General features: G+C 46.6%; 2 protein-coding genes and 1 long non-coding RNA gene across 3 annotated transcripts; 2 read left to right on the top strand and 1 right to left on the bottom strand.

Moving 5' to 3' along the window:
* Positions 1–1,979: 1,979 nt before the first annotated feature.
* Positions 1,980–4,802, top strand: ATF4 (activating transcription factor 4). Its single transcript, XM_072326469.1, has 3 exons — positions 1,980–2,186; positions 3,001–3,312; positions 3,862–4,802. Exons 2-3 carry the CDS (start codon positions 3,099–3,101, stop codon positions 4,710–4,712), a joined length of 1,065 nt encoding a protein of 354 aa, XP_072182570.1. The 5' UTR covers positions 1,980–2,186; positions 3,001–3,098; the 3' UTR covers positions 4,713–4,802.
* A 5,419-nt stretch (positions 4,803–10,221) lies between these two features.
* RPS19BP1 (ribosomal protein S19 binding protein 1) lies at positions 10,222–12,414 on the bottom strand. The gene is made up of 4 exons (XM_072344100.1): positions 12,282–12,414; positions 12,058–12,198; positions 11,766–11,863; positions 10,222–10,849 (listed from the first exon to the last, which is right to left on the bottom strand). Exons 1-4 carry the CDS (start codon positions 12,397–12,399, stop codon positions 10,718–10,720), a joined length of 489 nt encoding a protein of 162 aa, XP_072200201.1. The 5' UTR covers positions 12,400–12,414; the 3' UTR covers positions 10,222–10,717.
* Positions 12,415–15,114: 2,700 nt separating this feature from the next.
* LOC140247346 (uncharacterized) lies at positions 15,115–21,116 on the top strand. Its single transcript, XR_011902637.1, has 3 exons — positions 15,115–15,194; positions 16,018–16,107; positions 19,587–21,116. It is a non-coding gene; the product is annotated as an uncharacterized lncRNA (long non-coding RNA).
* Positions 21,117–21,723: the final 607 nt, after the last annotated feature.

Genomic DNA, 21,723 nt, shown 5'->3' with positions numbered 1-21,723 from the left:
AGAGCCCTCCCTCGACCAGCCAAGACACAGAGATGCTGCCTCTCATCCACCTAAGCCAATCACCCACCGGGCTTCTTTGGTAGCTGTTGCATCCATCCTCTGAATTTTGCTTTGAAGCAAGATCTGTCTGCTCATTGGTGCACGAATCAGAGGAGTCATCTGAGATCACTCAGTTGCTATCGTGTTTTCTGATACTGGAAGGCATTTGTCTCTGCTGCCTCTTCCATCTTAGTGAGCCATTAAAAATCGATGCTTGATTCTAGAAAAGCAAAAATAAGACAAACAAAACAAACACATTCACACAGAGAGAGAGAGAGAGAAAAAAAAGCCACAAAACATCACAGCACAGCGGAAAAGCTGCATTTTTTTCTTTCAGCAGCCAATGTTCAGTTTACAGAGCTGGAGTGACATACCCCGATTTGTAGCAGTGATGGTTACATCCTGCTGCTAAAAGTAGAAACCTGGCCACAAATGTCCTCCCTGGCCATGCCCGTTCTCTGGAATTATCAAGGGAGCTGTTTAATGAGTTCCAGGCAGGTATACTTGTGCAAACTAAGCCAAGGCCATGGCTGTACACAAATACTAACAAGCCCTGACTGGAAAACAAGGGAGCCCTTTGCAGTGGAGCCAAGAGGAGTTTTATCGACAGGGTGATAATATATTGAGCAAGCAAGGATCCATGGAGGGGAGCTTGATGATCTTTAAGGTCCCTTCCAACCTAAGCCATTCGATAATTAACCTTCAGAGCTGATGGTGTGTTGTAGGGCTGGTAATGTGGGAAAGCAACCAAAGGCGGGGTAGTGAAAGAGAACATTGCTAGCAACCTTTCTCACTCAGAGCTGCGTATGGTGCTTTAGTGTCCTCAGAGAATCATGAGGGGACTGAAACCACCTGTTCCCCATGGGTTTCATACAGGGTTAGCTGAGGGCCAGAGGAGCTGCTAGAAGCATACAGGGCCAGACACGAGGGAGCAGGGCTCCCTTCTCATTTGGCTGATTTAGTTCAGATAAAACATAATGCAAAACTGCTTGAAAATCTTCCCTATGCGAGGCTGCTTGCTAGGGCCATGAGGCTGTATAGATGACCCACTAACACTCTCCTCCATCTGAGTAATGGCTGCTCTTGCGTCTCCTCACAAACCACCCCAGGCCAATGTTACACCTCAGCTAAAAGGCTGGCAGGGTGTGAGGGACACAAACACGCAGCCCATGCTCCGCACAGCCCTATCTCTGTGGGACAAGTAGCAGGCAGGGAGGTTTCCACTTATCTGAGGGAGCAGTGACTCTCCTCAGCAAAGTTCTGCCCTCAACTCTGTTGGACTTCGTCTGGAGGGGCTGTTAAGAACGCAAAGGGAACAGTGCTTGGACAGAGGACTTCGTGTGGAGGGCATAAAGAGCTGTCAGGAACAAAGGAGGCGTGGTGCTTGAAAGAGAACAGGCCACAGAAACGTGAAGCAGAAAACATGACCCGCGCCGCCGCCATTTTACCGCTCCTCATCCTCCGCGCTTCCCACCTCACCATCTCTCCTTTTTCGGGCGCCAGCCAATGGCGGCTCAGCGCTCACACGAATACCACACCGCCAGCCAATCGGCGCGCACAGCTTACTGGCTTTGTTGGCGGGCAGGAGCAGAAGCCCCCTCAAACCCCCCTCACACCCCCCTGCGCTCCCCGGCCCGCGGGAGGAGCGGCCTCAGCTGCTTCGTCACGTGGCCGCGCATCTCGGCTGGGCGGTGTCTGCGCGGAGGAACACCATATAGTCCCTCTGTCCAGGAGTCCACGACGGAGGGAAAAGTTACTGCTGACACCTTTTTTTGGTTAATCCGCAGTAGGATAGAACGAGATCGGCCTAGAAAGTTGATTTACAGGCTGGAGGGCGCTGACGAGAGGAGGGTGACGAAGGGCGGAAGGACACATCAGGCCGGATCTCGTTTTGATTAGCGCGGCCGTATATAAAAGCGGAGCGCGCGCTGTGCCACCTCATTGTGTGCCCTTAGCTGAGCTGACAGGTTGTGGTCGTGGCCGTGCGCAGCACCTCTCCGCGCGGCGCTGACCGGAGCACCACCAACCCCCCCCCAGCCGCCATGGCTCTCTAAGGGCGGCAGGGCCAGCGGCGGCATCGGCCAGTGCAGCGGGCGCAGCAGCAGCGGCGGCGGCCTCGGCACATCCCCGGCATCTGCAACCATGGCGTGAGTAGCGCGTGTGGGGAGTGCGCCTTGTGTGACACCCGCCCCCTGCTTCCTAAAGCGGGGTTCTGGGGTGCGAAACGGACCCCCCCATAGGAGATAGTGTCTGGGTAATAGGGTGGGGGCTGGAAACCTACTTGGGGGTGACGGGAACGGCAGGAAGTGAGACTTGTAAGAGGAAAAATGAGCCGTAATACCCTGTATTTTAGAGAAACACACATCCTGAAAGCTCAGGGCTGTTCCATTTTATAAGGCTTTTGTGAGAGTATTAGTTCCCTGGACGGGCGTCTCAGTCGTGTAGGGGAATGCCTTTATAGAGGGGCGTTGGGAATAACAGATGGGGGAGTTAAACGGGGCTTCCAACGAGCGGGCATTAAGATAATCCCTTAATGCTGCGGCGCTGCCGGCCGGGAGAGGAGGAGGGTTGGGGGTGGAGGGGGGGGTAGTGGATGGCGTTCCCAGCGACACGGGGTGGAAACGTGGCACAAAATGGCGGCGGGGCCGGGTGGGGAGCGGGAGGCGGCGGATCGCGAAATGGCTGCGGCGGGGGCGTGAGTCAGGGCGCGGTGGGCGGGGCCGCGGCGGGGCGTGGGGAGCGCGGGGCTGGCACTGGCGTGCGGTGGATGGAGATGCGAATAGAAGAGCCTTTAAGAAAGAAAGCGAATAAAAAGCAAGAGTTGGAGGCAAACGGCCCTGAGAATGCTGCAGTTGTATAAGGCTGGTGCAACACCACGCTCCCTGAGGCTGCGTTTTGTTGTAAGGGCTGTTCTTCCTGTAGAACAAGCACTGATGCATGCGAAAAATGTCTGTCTTACAGGTTTTTCAAGGCACCGCACAGCAGCACTGCTGTAGTCGACAAAAAGACCCTCTCCTTGTCTACATCCTTTGACGTCAAAGCGCTAAAACCTGACCAAGATGAGCCTCTTGAACAACGAGATGCTGTTGGGGGAGTCCTCCCCCTTCAGCCAGCCGTGTTCGGTGGCTGAGGAAGGTCTGGGACTCCTCGATGACTACCTGGAGGTGGCCGAGCCCCTCGGTTCGCATGGGTTCTCCAGCGACAAGGCTAAGGCAGTCTCCTCCAATTGGCTCGCTGTGGACAGTTTAGGCAACACCATAGATAGCAGCCAGGGTAAGGCACTAATTCATGTGCAGGAAGTACACCAGTGGTGATGGCACATCATAAATAATGTAACCCTCCTGTTCCAAAACTAAATTGCTCAAGTTCTCTAAATGGAAAGGTAACATCACGTATGTGTACTCTGGCCTGGGAAGCATCCATACAACACTGATTACACACTAGCAAATGGCTCTTCACTAGACTGGCCTGTGGGAAAATGACACTTGCGTTGCCCTTTTAATGACATGCCGACTGTTAAGAGTAGCCTTCCCTGGAAGAGGTCACAAGAAACAAGTGTGGTGGTGTGTTTCAAATAGCCCTGAATTCTTACGGAGATAAGACTAAGAGGGATGGAATGTCAACAGCTGGCAGCTACATCGTATCATGCAGTCTTCCCCAGTTCATAGTGGGGGGGAGGGGTCTGGTAGTTGATCTTTTTTTACCATTAAAAAGAATGGGGGAAGGTATATCAAGTTTTTTGGTATTTATTTTCTAGGTAACTTCTAGAATCTCTGTGTTGGTTCATTGAAAAATATACTATTTTTTTTTCTCCTTGTTTAGAGGATGCCTTCTCTGGCATGGAGTGGATGGTGGAGAAGATGGATCTGAAGGAATTTGATTTTGATGCCCTGTTAGGTATGGAACATCTGGAAGCCACCGTCTCACCAGACGAGCTGATGGCCACGTTGGAAGACACGTGTGATCTCCTATTTAACCCTCCCACCCAGGAATTTCACAACAAAGAACCTCCACTCATACCTGATCTAATTACCAATTTCCCTGAGTCTCCAATTGGAGTAGATCCCATGGCCCCATTAGGTTCCCTGTGGCCTTTTCCCCTGTCCCCAGGGTCTCTGACTTCTGTTCCAGACCATTCATTTAGTTTAGAACTAGGTAGTGAAGTGGATGTTCTGGAAGGTGAAAGGAAACAGGAGGGCCCCACCTTTCTGGTAGTGATCACGAAGTCAGAGAAAGAGGAGGAGAACCATTCTGATGATAGTGGAATATGCATGAGCCCAGACTCTTACCTGGGAACGCCCCAACATAGTCCTACCAATTCACTCGGATCCCCCAATGACAACCAGTTCCCTGCAGATGCCACCTGTGGTTCAGTGCGGTCCAAACCGTATGATCACCCTGCTGAGAATGTAGTGTCGGCAAAGGTGAAAGGAGAAAAGAAAATAGATAAGAAACTGAAAAAGATGGAGCAAAATAAGACTGCTGCCACACGGTACCGGCAAAAGAAAAGGGCAGAACAGGAGGCTTTGTCAGGGGAGTGCAGAGATTTGGAACAGAAGAATCAGGCCCTAAAAGAGAAAGCAGATTCCCTGAGTAAGGAAATCCAGTACTTGAAAGATCTGATTGAAGAGGTAAGGAAGGCCAAAGTCAAAAGAGCTAGAGTCCCTGAGTAGGGTAGTCAGTAGTGTTCGTGTGCATGTATATACGCTTGCTGCTTAAGCTGTGTATGGTGTTGTAATAAATTATTTTATAGTAAACCTGCAGTTTGGTGTGGTAATTGGGTATCTGTAAAACAAGTGTTTATATCACGTCATTTGGGGCTTCGATCAGCTGGAATGTGCTGCTCCACCCCAGTGTGCAAACAGCATTTACTGTTAATGTGGTTCAAGTGATACAGTATATGTTACAGCTGCTGTGCAGCTAGTAAAATGGAGGTGATAAAGTGGAGATACTCCCAGATCTTGAATAGCAAAGGCAAAATAAGATAACCTCCATCAGGAGAACGTGTGTGCAGAGCGTTGGGTGCTGGGAGTATGAGTAGAGGTTGGTAGGCTGCAGCCTATCGTCTGGGGTAGTGGTTCTCATTGGAGCCTGCAGTACATGAGATCATCTGTATACTGGAGTGCTGTGAGGGGAGGTGCAACTGGAAGAATGAGCTGTGATACAATCTGTTATGCTGATGAAGATGGCAGGTAGGAGGCTGCATGGCAAGGCGGTTTCAGCCTGTAGATGTTAGATGTATTAGCGTGCTTTTATTTGTGGCACTATTAAGTATTATTTTTGGTTTCTTTTGTGAGATGCTGAAATTCAGTAAGCTCTGTGGCCAGCACAGCTGTACCCTGCTAATAGCTTCAGGATTTGGGATGCGCCCTTCGTCATCACATGTGTGATGATTATTTTCTTTGGGCTGCTGATAACCCAGATTTAGTGATTCTGTCACATTCCTTAATCCCTGCTCGTCCTGCCGGGGACAGCTTTTGCGTGTGGATGTGCGCATCCTTCCCCAGGGTGTTACATTTCCTTCTCACTTGGTGCTGACTTGTCCCGAGCACACTGCAGGGGCATCCACGTGAAGCTGGTGTCTTTGTACTCAGGGGCAGCCAACAAGCTGATCTTATGCTGTGCCTCTTGCAATGATACTGTTTCCTTACTTAGTAACTTAGTTAAGACTTTGCACTGGCTGGAGATTAAGGCTGGCTCTTTATCTGTATGTTCACTTAGCGTTTATAAGAACACTGGATTAAGAGATGGGAGAAAGCATCTGAGCAGCAGAGAGCCTCCTGGCTGATCTCACATTGGCAGGCTGCAGGAGCCTCTTCCTTTTCTCACAGGCTGTCAGAACAAATGTGATTCAACAATCCCTATGGTTTACGTGCATGGTGACACCATTCCCAGAAATAGATTTTGGTGCATGAAATAGAGGCTTCACCAGCCCCCAGAGGAAGCCAGTTTTCCTGCATATTTGGAAACAGTGGAATTTTCCCAGTCTGCGCCCTATAAAAGCTCAGTATTAATAGCTACCTTCCTCTTCCTCCTGCATTTAGAGAGACCAGGTTGCTCTTTGCAACTGAGAAGAGGAAAATGCTGTTGCTGAGGACTCCACCGCTTGCCCCTGTGAATAACCAAAGGGGCAAAAATAACCTCTATCTGCAGTGCTGGAGTATGAAAGCAGAATGATGGCAAACGCTTCCAAAGTGCCCTGGCGGAAAGCCCAGAACAGCAGCAAGGACAGGGTGTCCTTCTGGAGAGGAGTCTTCCTCAGCGCTGTGCTGGTGGCAGGGAAATGATGGCCGTGTATTGTGGTAACAGAAGTGCCAGAGTCAGAAGGGATCAGACCTAGGCAGTGCTGTTTCAGCCACTCAGCTATCCCAGCTTTGCACTTCTTTCAGTGCACTCATGCAGCATAATGAGGCTAGCTCCACCCATAAGCTCCAATTTTTGTATTATACAGGCATGTGTTCTCAAAGTAATGGTTAACCGCCTCTCATTTCTCCTTCAGTTGCCCTTTTTCTCTCTTTCGTATGTTCATACCTGTAAAAGAAATGTGTAAATTGTGTAAATGATGTAAGTGCAGCATATTAATTTATATAGGGCAGAGGATCTCCAAAGCACAGGATTCCTGGTGTGAGCCTGACTCCTCTGCATCACCACTGCAGTGCATGGACAACCTGAGAAGGACATCCTCTTTCCTCTCCATTAATGACAAGTTAGTGGAGGAGATAAATAAGCTTTCTTGAATGCAAATAGTGCTGCTCAGCTTGGCCAGGTTGCTGCTCAGCCCTGCCAACAGCTAATTCCTTAAGAACAAGGTGTATGTAACCCTGCAGGCAGAGCAACCATCGTGATTTCCATTTCCCCTGCCCCCAACTGTCAGTGACTGGTGCTGTTAATCCTCTTTAATGTAACTACAGATAGTCATGCAAACTTTTAATCCATCTCAAACCTACTAACCGCTCAGCCTGCTTCACAGCTGGAGTTCCAGGTTTTGAGCCATAAATAAGCATTAGGCAGCTTGCCTTCTTTTACATTCCTCAATTGACTGCTGCTGTTTTGAGGTGAGAAACTTCATTTGCTTCACCATTACATTTGTGAGCTATTTAGGGCACTGCTGCTGTGTGCCCCTTTCTGTGGTAACCAGCCCCTTACCTGAGGTGTTCGGAGCCCATCAGTGTTGTAGCTGTGGATCCAACACTGTGTGAATTGGCAGCAAGATTGAAAGGGAAGTCAGTCCAGAGATACTTGCCAAGGGCTGAGATTCCAAAAGGTTTCTAGGACCCCTCTCAACCACGGTTTTCCCCTCTCCTCATTATGGTCATTTCAGCACTTTAAGTTGTTTGCCAAGCTATCTTGGTTCATTGCAACCTGTGTTATTTCAGAGGGAAGAAAATGTTGATTATCCTGAGCAATCATGTTTTATTAGTTTATAGTTGCAGCCTTCCCGATACACCTCTGTGCTGATACTGGCTGTCACTGCTTTCCACTCTGAGAAAGAACACATTTGCTGACACAGCAGAAGCTTTGAGCCACTCATACCTGCTCAAACAAGTTTTCCTGCTTGCTTTTCATTTGCAGAACAGAGGAAAGCCATTAAATGGCTTCGTGAATCTTACTCACAGGAAGCCAGCCCAGCACTGAGCATCTGGGAACTATTCTTTCTCCTCTAAACCACTTCCCTGGAAAGGTTTGACCACATTATTAATGCTCCAGAGCTTATATTTGCGTTTATATTAAAGCTGCTTGTGGGTGGAGATGTGCTGGAAGATGGCACCGCTCTCTTCCTCAGCTTGACCACTTCTATTTTTTTTTTCTGCTGCAGGATGCTTGGCTGATGTCGCAGAGCTGGGAAGAGAGCCAGCAACCTGATGAGCTCAGCGTCCCTGGATTGCAGCTGCGCAGGAGAGAAATGCTGTCCAGCAGGTCCGAGGATTGAGGGATGCAGCATCTTTGCTCCCAGCGTGGGAACCAGCCAGGTTGGAGGCTTAGTAGGAAAAGAAACTATGGGAGCTGCTCCCTCCCTAATCACTCTTCACTCTTTTGTGAGGCAGCAAAGCCTGGCTGTAAACAAGCAACAGAGGTGGTACATGAAGCTCAGATAGCCACCACCTGGGGTCCCAGCTGGGGTGAGGAGCTGGCATGCTCTAAGCATGACTAGTCTGTAATATATAGATGGTCGGGAGTGTAAAAACACAGTTTCATCTTACCACCAGGCAATGGAGACATTCTCTCAAAGGCCAGCTCATGTTTTTATAAGACGAGCAGGTAGCACTGCCATTCTCTCTTGGAGCTCCAGCTCTGTGAGAAAGGTGAAAAACTCAAGGCTAGGACATGCCAGATCTTTGCTGTTTACAAGGATGATTTATCTAGAACCACACTTTTCTTCTGCTTGCTTTTCCTCCCTCCTGCAAGGTAAAATTTAGTTTAGTTGATGATACCATTGGCTGTACAAGCAAGTTTGATTTCAACTGGCAAAACCCAGTCTGACAGCCGGCTTTACCTTCTCAAGCAAGTCCTACGCCTCTTGGCATACGGCCGCAAGTATGGGGATTACTTGTGTTGGCCCTAATAGTCTTCCCAGCCAGTAATTAGAGCTCCCATCCAACTTTAAAATTCCACGTATTTGGGTGTTGTTATCCTTGGGGAAGGCTGCTTTGGAGCTCGCTTTAAAGTACCTTACTGACTTTGAAAGAGCAACTTCCCTACTTATGTTTGCAAGCAAACAAGCTGGATTTTGTGCAAATGGAATGAACCACACTTCCCTACTGTAGCTTTCTGCAGCAACAAAGGATGTTTTTGCTTTCCTCAAGGTACAGAAAGTTGGCCCAGCGGCTGAATGACCACAGGAACAGAAATGCATAGAAGGAGCTGGGAGAGCAGGTACAAGTACTGAGGACTTCTTGAAGGTCAAAGGCACTGCTGAGTGCTGGAGGTGAGGGTATGACACAAAGCAGCAACCCCAAGATTTGCCCCTTCCAAGTCATATCATGACAGACCAGGCTTTTCCACACTTTTCATAGTCTCTACAACAGCTCCACACAGAACTACATGTATTAGAGCAGTGAACACACTCAGCAGCCAGCATGGAGCAAGTAGGTTTTATAAAGCTGTATGCTGCACACACATTGTTCTCAACTACTTCTTCGCAGTCATCCTCTCCCCTCCTACACATCTCTCCATTTTAGGAGAAGGGACAAACTGGAAAAGGGGGAAACTGGTCCTTGAACTGTTTTTTTTTAACCACTGTTGGCTGCAAACTGTTGAACTGATCTTATTACAAGAAATCCCCTCCCACATGCTGTTAACACAGTTTCCAGAACGCATACTTTAGTCTGTTCACTATTTCCCCTGTTTGGACAAAGTACATCTGTGTGCCCTTCCCTTTTACACAGACATAATGGAAAGAACTAAACACAGGTGGCACAGACTTAAGGATGCAGGGGGGGATACCAAGTTCCTTCCACTGCTAACATCTGTACCAAGGAGTTAGTTCTAACCAAGGGTTGGCTCTTGACTCTCTTTTATTAGTACTTGTCTCTTCTCGTTTTCCTCTCCAAAGAGAGAAAACTTTCCATCTTCTTAAGAAAGGGGTGGGAAAGGGCAGTAACAAGAGCTCCCCAAAAGCACATTCACAGTAGTTTACAAGGAAGATCATCTGGAACAACACTCCCACCTGCTGGGCCATGTATTTATTGCAGCAGGGAATTCAGCAGTATGGAAATAAAACAAAAACAACCAAAAGCAAACCCCCATCCCTTCTGTCCAGCACCACAGCCTCTGGTTCAGATGATTTGATCTTCATGCTGAAGGCTGACTTCTGGGTCACAAGCATTCCTGCCTACAGGAGCTGGCAGCATCCAGCAGCACCCTCCTAGAGCAGCTGGAACCTCAGAAGAAAAGGCTGGATTGAAGCATGAGAAAGTTTTCTCCACATAAGACCTCTTTCTTAGAGAGGGGTGACTGAGCAGGCAGAAGAGGAGTCACCTCAGTTCCTACCTGCACTCTAAAAGCCTGAGCATGCAGAAGAGAAGACACACACGTGTCAACAGGAATCAGAGGGAAGACATTCACACAAGTGAGTCATCCTAGTGACAGGAATGCTTGGATCAGAACAGCGATCTAATTTGTCTTCTTCAATCACAGCCACTCATAGCAATCGCTACCACAAAGGCAAAGATAGGCAGCACCTGTAACAACAATTGTTTAATCATACAACACATACAAAATTTTTACGATACCAGAAAAACCTGACAGATGCTGTAATAATGACAGATACAGCTGGAGTACTTGGATTTCAGTCTTTTGAAGCATCCTTCCCTTTTAATGATTTACTTCTGCTGTCCAAAATGTATCGTCATTCAGTTGGAGACCAATAGCAGATGCCTTACTGAAGAATAAGATTTGGTTTTGGATTAGTCCGCCTTTCTAAGTCAAGAACACAAGATGTGTCGGCTGGAGGGAGGTAATCTTAAAACGTATTGCAAAAAAACAAAGAACCTCCATGGCTCCAGCAGTGAGTTCTGGACAGGAGCAGTTACTCTGCAGGTCTGATGCTAGTATATTCACTGACAAAGTGATGTATCTCCTACATCCACTCTCAGACATGCTGATATAGTGTCCAGTCCTGCATTCTGAGCACTCAGCTGCAAACGGACTGGAGCTGCAAGAGTCCCTTTCATGCTGTTTATGGGATTCCAAAGTATTCTCTTTCAAATTTACGGAAGTCTTCTTCAGTAAAGACAGTGCCCTCAGCCTTCTTTTCCTTCTTCTCTGGAGGCCGATCTTTTGCCTTCCTGCCTCTGTTCTGTGCAAGAACCTTTGTGAAAAAACAAAAACAACATTCACCGTCATCCAGACCAAATCATAAAACAGTAGTTTTCGAGCTCAACTACCACACCTTTATTATTCTGCTAGTACCATGCTACATTCTGGAATGCCACCAGAGAAGTGTAAGAGGCAAACATTATCCTAGGCAAAGCAGGTCACTGGGACAGCAACAAGCATCCATGTAGCATTCAGAGCCAAATATGGAAGCTACTTTCCGATAACTCTTATTGAGACTGCAATATTGATTTTATCTCAAGCTTTCTTTGAAACTGTAACATTCTTTAATCCATAAGACATCTAGAAAACCCAAGAAATTGGTAGCATTCCCCTGGTGTTTTTTAATATGTCATTCCTGCCATTTACAACCTCAAACCTGAAAAACACTGGCCTAAATCACTTAGTTTCTTTCAGTTAAAAGTGTTATCATAAAACCACCCTAAGAATCTAGTGGTGTTAGCTACCTTCAAATCCTGGCTCAGAATTACTATTTGGGAAAGACCATTGGTTAAATTTTCAGGTTATGAGAAACATCATTTAAGAAGCTATGAAATTCCTACCATGTGAGCCAGCAGCATGTTTGGTTCCCTGCTAAAACAGCCTCTAGCTACAGAAAAGGACAGTTCAAAGAACAGAAGGGAAGACTGAACCAGGGCTTCTTTGCTATGTAGTACCTTTGGTAACCAAGAGAAGTCAACAATGACCAGATTTTAACTAGTATCTGAGAACACTGTAAGAAATAAGCTGTCAACAAAAATTTAAAGCTTAGTAAGGTGTTTTGCTTGAGCACTTCAAGGCCACTACCAGACAGAAACTTAACTCTTCTGCACAGGGCCTAAGCTGGAAGATATGAAGATACTTCCTATTCATCCATGCTCCTCAGAAGAAGAAAGAAGTGTCACCCTTACCTGTTTAGTGACAGCTTTGTCAGCAACGCATCGTCCGCTTGTCATGTACTGCAAATTTGCTTTGAGGTGATTTACAGCTTTCTTCTTGTGATACTCCTCTAGGTCAGAGCACAGTGAGACAAAACACATCAACTACTTGCCCAGGCAGCACCGGAGGGCCGCTACAAGGAGGATGGGGAGGGATAAGCAGAACTGATCATGACCAGGGGCTGCAGGACTCCATGCAGGGACCCGGCCTGAGAGTGCAGAGAGCAATGGAGCTGCTCCCTGCCAGAAGTAAGTCAGAACTCACCTATCGCCGACTTCACGACTCTGCCCTTGATCGTGGCCTTGTTCTTCCCAGGCCCCACCGTTACCTTCCTCCGCCGGGCGGCTCCTGCCGGCCTGCTACCATCACGCCCCTGCTGGAGTCCCGGCGGGGCCTTCCCCCGGCCTGAAAGATGAGAGGAGGGAGGTTACCAGGGCCACACGCTGCGATAACCCCCTCCTCTCCCACCTCTGGCCCCTCCAGCCCACCCGGCGCCTCCAGTAGCTCCAGGCCCCGCCGTATCAACGACGCAGACATGGCCGCACACCCACCGCCTCTCATCCACTTCCGGCTCTCCACCGCACTTCCGCCCTCTCCTGAGACCATTTCCGGCCTTTGAACAGCCATACTTCCGCCTTTCCCCGGGAGAGGGTTTAGGCGGGAAGGGGGGAGCGCGCAGCCATATTGGGGTGCCGTGTTTTGTGGAGGCTGCCTCAGGCCGGCCCTGAGCTGGCCTGAATACTCATTTTCTTGTGTACTCACGATCTTGTGTACAAACCCAGCGCTGCTGCATCTCTTTCCTCTCTCCTGCCTGTGCAGCAGCTGGCCTGCAGGCCTCCTGTGGTGCAGCCTCACGGACCGCATTGGGAATGGGCTCTGTGGGGCCCTGCCGTTGTGGTGGTGATTAGTGGGGAAGCAGTAATTAGAGGCTGAGAAGAAAGGGAGCATCCAGCTGCGCTGTCACGTCCTGTCTCCGAAAGGCCCCCCAAAAGAGGTTTAACTTTGTGCCTGGCTCCTGAGGCACGGTTTTGCTCCACCATTAATTGCATCTATTATTCAGTATTACTTTAGCATATTTATTTAAAGCTTTCCTCCCCCGTTTTCGCCTCTCTAGAGACTTGCTGCTAATGTCTGCTAAATTTAGCTAGCATCTGAATAAAGCTTATTCAATTATAGCCAACGCTGGCAGTAACAGGCTGGTGCTGGAGGAGAAAGGTTTATTCTTCCTCAGATAGTGTCCCGTGGGGAAAGGGAGGTACAAACAGCACTGGTTGTTTTGCATGGCAATGATCTCTAGTGGTGGCTGATGGCAGTTAAACAGCAGTTCATTAACAGTCATCCATTCTCTGCAGGTTGTTCTCCAGCCCCTGCAGGTGTCACCTCAGTGCCAACCTTTTTATTCTTAGCACTCTTTGGAATCTCCTGTTGGATCGTTCCTGGCATCCTGTGTCAGTATTTGTCGTAGTGATTGTGCAAATGCATCTTTCTGGACAAGACTGTCTTGGTGCTCGTTCTTGGCAAATATTAACTGTTTGCTTCCTGTTCAGCAGGTCTCTTCTCACTTGCGATTCTCCTCTTAAATCCAAACCACTTTTTTGGATTGATTTGGGTGGGCAATGGCTGGATGTGTAGCCTGATGTGGCTCTGGGCAGTCTCGTCTGCTGGTTGGCAACACTGCACATAACAGGGGAGTTGAAACTGGATGATCATTGTGGTGCTTTTCAACTCACAGGCCATTCTATGACAATTCTATGATGTCATGAATATTTCTCCATTTCCTTGTCTTCTACTAAGCTTGCAAAGACTGAGACTGCTCAGCTCCTTGTTCTGTGCTGGGTTTGTCCCTGCACTCGTGTAACTTAGCATATTTGGGAGGAGGGTATTGTGTTTTTGAAAAGCAGGAACTGAACAAGAAGTGATTTAATAGCCTATTACTGAAATAAAAGTGAGTACTCTAGCCTCCAACATATTTGTCCTTTCTTGAACGTAGTTCAGCATATATTTTGGTCAGACAGAGGATAGCTGTCATTGTTATGACTGTGGGGAAAGCATTCCCAATTATACCTTAGCTGTCAAACATTCTCTGTTAGCCCCTAAAATAGAATTACAGGTTCTCTGTAAGCTGTTCATAGACATATATCACACAGAATAGCTTTTTCTACTAGTTAAACATGGCATTTACATCAATTAACTTTATCAGGCTCACCTGACACATCATCACGTGTTTAATATCAAAGCAGTGTAACCTTATAAATGTCTTATGAGGCCTCCTAATGCAGAAACATAATTACCTGCGCTGCTAAACATGTTTAGATTTAACAAATCAATGCATTACAAGCTGCACTGATTTATTGTCTTGTTGGAAAATATATGCCCTTTTCTATCACAAAAATAAGCCTCTGCAAATAGTATTGTATTTCTGCTTCTGTTGTACCAATTAATAATGCTGTCGATTATGTAGGCCTCTGAGAAAATCTGAGTCCCTTCTTATTAAATATCTTCAGTAGCAAGAATCTTTAATACAGGCAATGCCTCCTTTGACCAGCAAGGTTGAGTGCAAACCTGCTACGATTTTAGTCCACAATTACCTGCAGGATAAAATTTAACGAGCGCGCGGGGTCATTTTGCTGAAGAGGGAAGGCAAGATATTTTCTTCGAGCGCATTCACAGTCTTCTGCATCGGAGTCTGGTCAGGCTCTTGGAGCTAGTTAGCACACTGAGAAGTTAAATAGGCACACGCTTGTTGGTGAAATGCGTTCCCCAGGTTTAGATCTGTTGTTGCCCTAGAGCTGCACAAAGATCACCGTCTGACACGAGCCATGGATTTTTCAGTGCTTTGTGAAACCACGTAGCTATTATTAATACATTATATTTCTTCCACTTCTTTTAACAGGATCTGGCAGCCTTTCTCAGGGGACGATCATTAGTGTTTCTCCTAACTGCAGTCTGGCTTCAGCTGTGCTTGGTCTTGGCAGACACTGTGAGAACAGCATTTGTCTCTGGGTGACTTTGGTACAGCTAATACCTGCCGTGCTCCTGCAGATATAGTTGCACATTCTTCCCCTACTCTTTGACTTTTAACAGAAAATGATATTTACACTTCTTTTGTTCCTGAAGTGCTAAACAAGCTGAGTTTATTGCCTTGTATTTTACTTGTGTATTGTCTGTTCCTTTCAACCTGTACTGATGTAGAATTTAGGCATTTGGATCACGTGATCTCATCTCCCGCATGTCATAAACCATAACGTTTCCTCTGTTGACTTTAGATTAAGTCCAGTAACCTGTGTTTGAGAAATCTGCTTTGTGCTGAGCACAGCATATAATACACTGTATTTTTCTTTGCAGGAGCTTCGGTGGGTTTATCGCTCTCGCAGTGAGGATACATTCCTTTTTTTATCACGGTATATACAGTTAATTCTCACTTACCTGAATCACTGTTGAGAGCAGATGAGCAGCTTTTTCTCCTGACTGCTACATACTTCTAAAAATTTAATGTCAGGAGACTTTGTGCATATGTCAGTAAAATATATATATATATATGAATAAATAAGTCAGTATTTTATTGTACTCTTCAAAGGCTCTGCTCAAATTAAAATTTCATCCAAGAAAACTTCATCACTTTGTAATCCCTCAAAAATCAGTGCAGTTAGCTTTTTGGAACGCTTTGGGGACAGAATGAATGTCAAATGGTATTCATTTAAATGTATAACATCCAAATAAATTGCTGTCTTAGAGCCTGCATAATCTAACTTGTGATGGCAAAAACCACAGGCGCTGCCTTTCGGATGGAGAATGTCCTTGCTTCTGAGAGTTAAGCCATCTTCGAAAGCTTTCTGCTGCTAATGTTCATGTTTTATAGCTTTCTCTAAATTTCATGCCTCAGTGATTACCTGTGTGAGCTGGCTGGCTTTTCAATTACAAATAACTCAGCATACAGATCAGCTGAAGTTTTAAGTAACTTCCTTTTGTGACCATTAGAATTTTACTTTCTGCTTTATTTCTTATGACATTGCAAATGGAAAATTTCCCTGTTTGAATGAGTCGATAAAGTTTCCAGTTCATCTTGGAGTTCTTTTCCCTGTTATTCTGAGCTTTGGAAGATGTTTGAGATTATCATACATTTGGTCTGTGCCACCTTGTTATTTCTGGTTAGTATTATAATGTCATATTGCTGTCTGTGGCAGTTCTTAATAGCAGTTTGTGTGTTCTTTTTTTATGTTCTAGCTTCTGGATTTGAGGGGTTACACAGGAGTCTCAGCTTGAAGGGATGATCTGAAGAACGTTAGAAAACAGAAGCTGAGAGATGCAATAGAAGTAAGATACAACAATCACAAGGATTTAGTTTAGGATTGTTTGGAACATTCTTATCATTTTGAGAAATGGGATCTTGATGTTTAAACACTTGGTATTGTTTGTACTGAGGGCACACAGACTTGCGTATTTTTTTTTCCCTTTCAAAATGAAACAAGCTGATTTTCAAGCTGATTTATAACAGATTTTCACCTTTGCATGTTCCTTCACATGTGGGTTATGCGATGTGCTTTGCTTTAGACAACTGTCCAGCTTCACCACATCCGGTGTTCCGTATTTTCTCTGAAGAGCAATACATGATGATGCCTTAATCAAAGCTGCTGTCATTACTACTTATCTGTGCTTGCTAACCTCAGTGGTTTCTGTTGCGGTCATTGTTTCTACAAAGAACCATGGATTACTGCTTACCCTGTACTTCAAGTACACAGGAACCTTTGTCCTTTAACTGTGTGACATGCCTTTGAAAAGTGATTTGACTTTCTGGCCTGCTGAGTTTGAACAAGTGCTGGACAATGCCTTGATTCATATCCGTGCATGGGTAAGCTTGTAGTTACTGCAGATGGAGAGAAAGCCTTTTATTCTGATCTTTTATTATTTTGTTTTAAGGCAGTGCATATACCTGCCTCTTCAGTGCACTTTTCCAGGTCGCTGAGAAACCGTTTCTGCATTGCACAGCTTCTGCAAATAATATTGGCTCAAGATGGGACTAAATCACCTTCTCTCTGGACTAGATGCCGTAGTAAGAAATGAACTCTGCCTCCAAACAAAGCAGAGATATTATCATTTCTATATAGATGAGATAAGAAGGCTTAAAGATTAAGCAACTCACAAAATATTTGAGACAGGATGTGGTCATGCTAGCTCTGAATGACAATGTAGGGCCTTAACCTCTTTATTTTCCCCTTATATTGATCAATTTGCCCTTCCTGTCTTTCCCCTCTGTTTCATTCAGAACCACAGATTTGTCATGCCAGAATCTGTGAAATTTGCCCCTCAAAATGCTTCGCTGTGGAGTACAGAGCAAATGGATGGAAACTGAAATGGATTTTGAACACAAGGGATGGAGTATAACACAGATTCCTTAACTAAAGAGATTTGTAAAAAGGCTGTAGCTCTTAATTTAGTGAATATTGTAGCCTGTGGTAACACAGAGTCTAGTTTCTTCTGGGAAGGGTGCATTTTATCCACGATTACAATGGAAATAATGATCCCTCATGTAAAGAGCGTTAGATCTGAGCATTCTTAAGCACCCTCATGCTGTGCAGATACGAAACTGGGGTCTGTCAGTCATTGTTGAATGTGGCAGCTTTCAGAGCAGTGACAAAGAGGTGGAAGGCTACGTGTTTTGTTCCCAGACTCTCTGCTCCAGGGCCATAAAATGTTTACAAGCCCCAGAGCTGGCTCTGGATGCAGTGAAGTTTAGCTAGTTATGCTTGTCACCTACCATTAAGGTTGGAGGCAGACAGGAGATGGGCTTGGGCTGTCACAGGCTTTTACTGCCTTAGGCAGGCCTTGTTAGCTTGATGCTTGATGCAGAATGGGGGCTGTTAGAGCGTTGCTGGCTGCTGCAGTTCCTGTCTGCTTCATCCTCTGCTGGAACCCATCTAATCTTCCTATACTGTTCTCTGGCTGAATGTTTGTCGTGCCCCCTCCTGTTCCCCTGTGTCCCTTCAGGCTTGGGAGGGACCACTTGGGAACAGCGGGAAATACAATCTTGCTGGTTGTCACTGATGTGGGGATGGACAGCAAGGCCGCATTGTGGATTCAGCTGTAAGCAGCAGGGCAGCTGGCTGCTTGTTGCCACAATGCGTACTTTGTGGTTTCTTAGCCTAGGATTTCTGTTTGTTTGTTTGTTTTTCCCATCAGAATTGTTCAAAACCACACAGAACTGTATGTGAGGCTTGTACAGAGCAAGATACTCAGTCTCGTGGCTGTGTTTATCAGCGTGGTGCCAGGCCCTTTTCTCCCTTCGCCCTGCTTTTGTCATTTTTGCTCCTCCATTTTTCCTTTCTTTCCTTCCTTTGCTCTCACTCTAATAGTGTATTTAGACCTTCCTTGTGTTTATCCCCATCTCCTTGACTTCTCTTTCTCTCTCCCACCCTCTCCAACCAGGATCGGCAGTTTCTGAGGCTGTGTGAAAGTGACAGTTCAACCTGACCTTTTATCATTTGTTTGTGACTCCCTGCTGCAGTCCCTCTAAATAACCTGCTGTCTCTCTCCTTTCTTCCTTTCTCTCACTCCTTTCTTTCCCTCTCCATCCATCTCTCTTTCACTGAGTGTTACTGACCTGTACGGTGTGGATCTGCATCCCCAGGGAGCTCCTGACACCCACACAACCCTTACTCCATTGGGGTGCAGGAGGTGCTGGTAACAGGGCACCCTTAAACTCACCACACTGTATGGCCCCTTTGGGTCAGGCTACCTTATCCTCCAGGGACACATCTAGTCTGCCCTGCCTTATATAGAGGAAGGGGGACAAAGCAGCAGGAGAGGTGGGCAGACAGGCCGGGCTGCATTTTGTGAGGCTGGTTAGTAGTGCCACGAGGTCTCTCCTCACTAGATGTCACTGTGAGGCTGGGTTTTGCCTGCTGCAGGTGAGTTAGGTGCTGAGGTGGGTGCTGAGCTCTAGGAAGGCCCTGCCAGGAACAGGATGAGGTCACAGAAGTTTCCAGGGCAAACACTGCATTGCTATTGTTTTCCCCAACTTTGCTTGGCAAGATGCAAGAGAGCTTTTTGGAGCACAGCTCCATAATAACTCCTTTGAACACCCCAGCTTGTACCTGCGTGTGAATCAGTGTGAATCAGCCATCGTGACTTTCTCATCTCCTGCTGGTCGTGATACAGGCTTGGCAGCAAGTCCCTAGCTCACACTCAGCCCTGGATCACTGTTCACTATCCCCACCTGCTGCCAGCCCTCCCTATGCACTTTGTGAACACCCCTCCTTGCCCTGGCTGCAGCACAACTCCCTGCAGGCTGTACCCTGGCAGGGCTTCAAGGAGAGCACTGTGGCACATGCTTTTATATCATCTTTTGCTTCCTTTCTTTTTCCCTCCTTTCACTTTTTCTTTCTTTCCTTCCTTCTCTCTCGTTTGTCTTCTGTTGCCTATTTTCTTCTCCTTTTGACTGCTCTCTCTTTGAGGTCCTCCTTCTCCAACCAGGGTCAATGATTTCTGGGGGGAAAACAGCTCAGCCTGAGCTTATATCTCTTGTTCTTGATTGCCAGCACTTGAGTTCCTCTACATTATAAGGCCAGCTCTTTTCAGCTCTTTGTTTGTTTGTTTGTCCTACTTTTCCCTTATTCCTTTCCTTCTCTCTCTGGACTCAGCAAAATGTTAGAGTGGAAATATCAACCATGCCCTTTCCTGCCTATGCATTTCTACCTGTGTGTATACATATGTGTGAAAATCTTGCTCTGAGTGTACGGTGCATGAATTCCTAACTTTGCATCCTTACTGACACTTACCTTTCTTTCTTTCTTCAGGCAATTCACTGCAAGATGTTGGACCTGATGACTCTTACGAGTCCCTTCCAACTCGGAAGATTCTATGATTCTGTGCATAGGATTTGGAAAGCTATAGGCACATATGTGCATTTGTGTGTAACTGGGGTGTATGTGTTTACATAGACACGTGCATCAGTGGTGTAGAGGATGTGGAAGAGATTGGTTACAAACCTTCAGAATATATCGTTTGGTGTGAGCTATGGGGACTTCCTCTGAATGCCCCAGCACTGCCTTCCTACTTCTCCCAGCTCCATGGGTGCCACAAGCTTGTTGGGGCTTTGCTCTTCTAATGAACCCAAGTCCCCACAGCTTACATGTCCTGGATCCTTTGTCCCTCCCAGTCTCCTAATGGTTTTGCACCATATAGGGCCAGTTCATCAGATGCTTTTGTAGTACTCCAACCAACGCTAGTTAGCACTTTCCTGTTGGTGTTTCTGGTTTTGCTTCCACATCCCAGGCAAGTGAATGAAGCTGGGATGGATCCATTCCCTTCCCATCTTGGCAGAGCTGCCTGCTGTCTCTGAGGGCTGGGCTGCTGCTCTCAGCCCCTCCCAGATGTGACTGCCCCCCTCCCAAGCAGAAGTCATGTCACTTCCCAATTGAAAAACCAAATGAAATTTCCAGGCAGTTTGCAGTTTTTATGATGCACTTGTTTGCTTTTCTCCCTTTCTTTCCATCCCCCCCTTTTTTTTTGTTTTTTAATTTATTTTTTGTTCTTTTTCTCTCCCATCTCTAATTTACTCCTGCCAGCTGCCTGCTTTGAATTTAGTTTGTATCAAGGACAGGAGAAATTCATTTGCTGCTTTCCTGTTCGGTGCAGAATGGATTTTCCTCCCTCCATTCTCCTTCCCTGCCTGTTTCTGGAGTAAAGGGAGATGCTTGGAAACATTTCCTTGTCATGCCCTCTCATAAATCCTTGGCCTCTCTGCTGGGACAGGTGCTGGCACATTACTCCTTTCCTGATCCAAGAACTGGAGAGGAAACTCTTGGACATAGCGCAGACAACCAAGCGGGAGCACATTTAACTACAAAAACACACGTGCACACGCAAAATATGTGTGTATTGGGACATTTGAAGTGGTTTTGCATCTACTCTGGGAAAACATCCCTGCTGCTGGGTAGCTGGGAGCTGTGACTCAGAGCATTTCTGGGTTCAGAGGCAGCCTGACCCACTGGGAGTTGGGAAGGAAAGCATGGCATAGCAGAACAGAAGCCAGGAGGTGGTGTGGCCCATTTGTGATGGGCATCTGGAAAATCTGTTGTTTCACTCTGGGAATTGTGGTTTAGTGCTGCATGTAGAAAAGTTCCAGTTAGGCACAAAGGACCTGAAAGCAACTTCCCAGGTCTTAACAGTGCATCAATGTATGAGCCTTACATGTGTCTATGTACCTATAATACTTTCTGGTATAGAATATTGGTGAGATGTGGTGTTTGTGTTACCTTTTAGCGAGGAAGAATCTTTTATCTCAGCATTCTAATTATGTCCCATTAAAATGCAAATTTGAGTTTATGCATTGAAATTGTCAGTGCCATTGCCATAGCAACTGAAGCTTGAGGGTGGAGAATTGGGATAGGTAGGGCCATGCATCTCACTTCATATCCCTCTCCAATGCCTCCAGGTGATGGAAATCACAGCGCTGTTCCCCAGGAACCATGGCACCTTCCCACTAGTGAGTGTGGGGCATCACTGAGGTTCTCCTTTAAGTTGTTGTAATGGGGCAAGCTATTACATGGATAGGCTGCTGGCCAGGTACCAGGGAAGTGGAAGACATAGTGTGCAGGTCATTTTGTGGGAGGTGAAATCTTTTCTTTTTACCTATATCACGCTTCTCATGAGGTGGGAAGGAGGAAGAGAAAGTCCTTAACGACTCCCATGCACCTCCCCATGGAAGCCCTTAGATGCTCTCTCATTTAGTGGAGGATCTATAGTTTTAGAGTCACTGACCTCCAGGCAAACACCTGGTCTAGCTGTTCATGTTGGCAAAGTCCTGCAGCAGTGAGTTCCCTTGGTCAACCATCCTTAGCAAAGAGTAGCCTTCCCCACAATATATCCTTTGGACCCTGCTCCTTCCCTTGCTCGTTTTATATATCAAGATGTTATGACTTAGTGCTTTCC

This window comes from Excalfactoria chinensis, chromosome 1 (genome assembly GCF_039878825.1).
Source record: "Excalfactoria chinensis isolate bCotChi1 chromosome 1, bCotChi1.hap2, whole genome shotgun sequence".
Lineage (NCBI taxonomy): Eukaryota > Metazoa > Chordata > Aves > Galliformes > Phasianidae > Excalfactoria > Excalfactoria chinensis.
The sequence above is the reverse complement of the archived record's forward strand: the minus strand, read 5'-3'. Positions and strand labels throughout refer to the sequence as shown.

What these genes read in the sequence shown, in the direction of transcription:
- ATF4 (XM_072326469.1), top strand. Translation starts at nt 3,099, where the DNA reads ATGAGCCTCTTGAACAACGAGATGCTGTTGGGGGAGTCCTCCCCCTTC. An exon ending in CACCATAGATAGCAGCCAGG is followed by an intron (nt 3,313 to 3,861) that starts GTAAGGCACTAA and finishes CTCCTTGTTTAG; the next exon opens with AGGATGCCTTCTCTGGCATG.
- RPS19BP1 (XM_072344100.1), bottom strand. Translation starts at nt 12,399, where the DNA reads ATGGTCTCAGGAGAGGGCGGAAGTGCGGTGGAGAGCCGGAAGTGGATG. An exon ending in GGAGCTACTGGAGGCGCCGG is followed by an intron (nt 12,199 to 12,281) that starts GTGGGCTGGAGG and finishes CTCATCTTTCAG; the next exon opens with GCCGGGGGAAGGCCCCGCCG. An exon ending in ACAAAGCTGTCACTAAACAG is followed by an intron (nt 10,850 to 11,765) that starts GTAAGGGTGACA and finishes TTTTTCACAAAG; the next exon opens with GTTCTTGCACAGAACAGAGG.